Source organism: Pyricularia pennisetigena (assembly GCF_004337985.1).
Source record: "Pyricularia pennisetigena strain Br36 chromosome Unknown Pyricularia_pennisetigena_Br36_Scf_80, whole genome shotgun sequence".
Lineage (NCBI taxonomy): Eukaryota > Fungi > Ascomycota > Sordariomycetes > Magnaporthales > Pyriculariaceae > Pyricularia > Pyricularia pennisetigena.
In genome coordinates, this window is record NW_021940992.1 from 1 (window position 1) to 1904 (window position 1904).

General features: G+C 57.6%; 1 protein-coding gene across 1 annotated transcript; it reads right to left on the reverse strand.

Moving 5' to 3' along the window:
- Window positions 1–68: 68 nt before the first annotated feature.
- PpBr36_11496 (uncharacterized protein) lies at window positions 69–1669 on the reverse strand (the record flags this gene model as incomplete). Its single annotated transcript, XM_029898596.1, has 3 exons — window positions 69–443; window positions 542–1205; window positions 1314–1669. Coding segments are annotated over 3 exons (1395 nt in total), but the record flags the coding sequence as incomplete, so codon positions are not given.
- Window positions 1670–1904: the final 235 nt, after the last annotated feature.

Below are 1904 nucleotides of genomic sequence, written 5' to 3' on the forward strand. Positions count from 1 at the left end.
GTCAGCAACGTCGAACTTCTTCTTCTTCTTCTTCTTTTTTTTTTCTTTCTTCTTTTTATTACGCACATTGTTAGTCTGACTGTCGACCAGAAAAGTCTCTGTTCCAACATGCTCGCCCTCTGGGCCTCTGGTGTCTTGGCGATGGCCTCTCCTCGCCAAGTCTTCCTTTGCAGGTGAACCTGAAGCCGGTGGCTCGCCTTCTGCATCAGGTCGAACGCCCTCAGCGGCCTAAAGGCGCACTTCTCAAACATGTTGGCCAGGTGCAGGCATTGGAGGTCCAGTATGGTCATCTGAAGAAAACCGAACCGCTTCTTGGCCTCCAGGTAGAATGCCGCGGCGCCTTGCACGTCTTCTCGCTCCGAGTAGTACGGGGCTGCGACGCTGCCAGGGGGTGGTGGTGGATGCCATCCGGCCCAGAGGCATGCGAGGGCGCACGCTATCAGCTAGAGTTGTCCTTGTCAGTTGGGGCCCGCAGAGTCCCTAACATGGCTGTTGCGTCGGTGCTAAGTGATATATGCCCGCGTCTCCGCTTCCAACTCACCACCAAACAAGTCTTTCCATCCCACGTCATTCCGTTCTCGGCAACGTCCCTCGCATACCTCCTCAGCTCCTCCTCGTCCAGGATGGGGTTGCGCACATGGACCTCCATCAAAAACTTGTCCACTAGCGGCACGATCTCGGCCTCGCTGATCTCGCGACGCCGACTGTCGGCATCCGACGGGCTCTGGAATTTGGGACGTGTCGATTGGACCCTGCTCGTCTTTGACACAAAGACCTCGTCAAAGTCCAGGTCCGACTCCAGCACAAAGGATTGAATGTTTTGCTCCTCCGGGAGCAAGAGGTCCCGCAGCGCCGGCCAGCGGAGAATCGACTCGCACGACGCCCATAAGAAGTTGCCCTCGGCCAGTTTGACGCGGCCGCGACCGTCCCCAGGTCCTGGGGTGGCCGAATGCATGGCCCCGGACGGGCTGCGGTGGCTGTTGCTGCTGTTTGCGGACGGGCTATTCGCGCCGTCGAGGTCGGAGACGGAGGGCCAGCGGCTCTGGTGGTTTCGCGGCGGCGGCGGCGGCAGCGGCGGCGTAGTTGCTGCTGCTGCTGCTGCTGCTGTTGCTGTTGCTGCTGCGGCCGCCGCAATTCCCGTGGAGCCAACAAGTAAACTCTTGAGCTCGTCCAAGCGGGATATGATGTCGGCAGTGCTGTAATCGCTAGTTGGGTTTGGGGAGTTAGTCTAGAATTTTTGTTGTCGTGGGTGTTGTTGTCGATGGCTGGCAGGTTGGCCAAGATGGAATGCAGCCATTCAAAAAGTCACGTACTGGGACTGCTGCCACCGCTTCTCCTGATCCTCGGCATAGACGCACTCCTGGTTGCTTGCCCTGCAGAAGCCGCAGCGCGGACGCTCATTGTTGCAGCGTGCCTTGCGCAGCCGGCAGAAATTGCAGGCCGTATTGTGCCTCCCGCGGCGCTTCTGGCTCTTGTTTGGCGGCGGCTGTCCCCCGGCGGCGCTGGCGTCACCATCGTCTTCAAAATTGCTTCTGCCGGTGGTGCCACTGCCGGGCGCATGCAGGGACCCTAGCGGCTCGCTGCTGCCGTTCTGCCGCTTCTTGGTGTGCGGCGGCGGCGGCGGCGGCGGCTGCGACTGGTGCGGTTCCAAACCCTTGGTAGGGTCCATTTGCGGCGGAAACACGAGTCAGGTCGGTTGGGCGACGACACTTATTTTTGAATTGAAAGGCGTTAAAATATGTGGATCTTTCAAAAAGCGCGTGTTGATCAGACCGAGCACAAGGTGCAAAGCCATGGAGAAGAATGCGGTGCGGAAATAAAGGAGACGGGGAAAGGCGGGGAGAAAATGAGAAAGGCAAAAAAAAAAAAAAAAAAAAAAAAAAAAAAAAAAAAAAAAAAAAAAA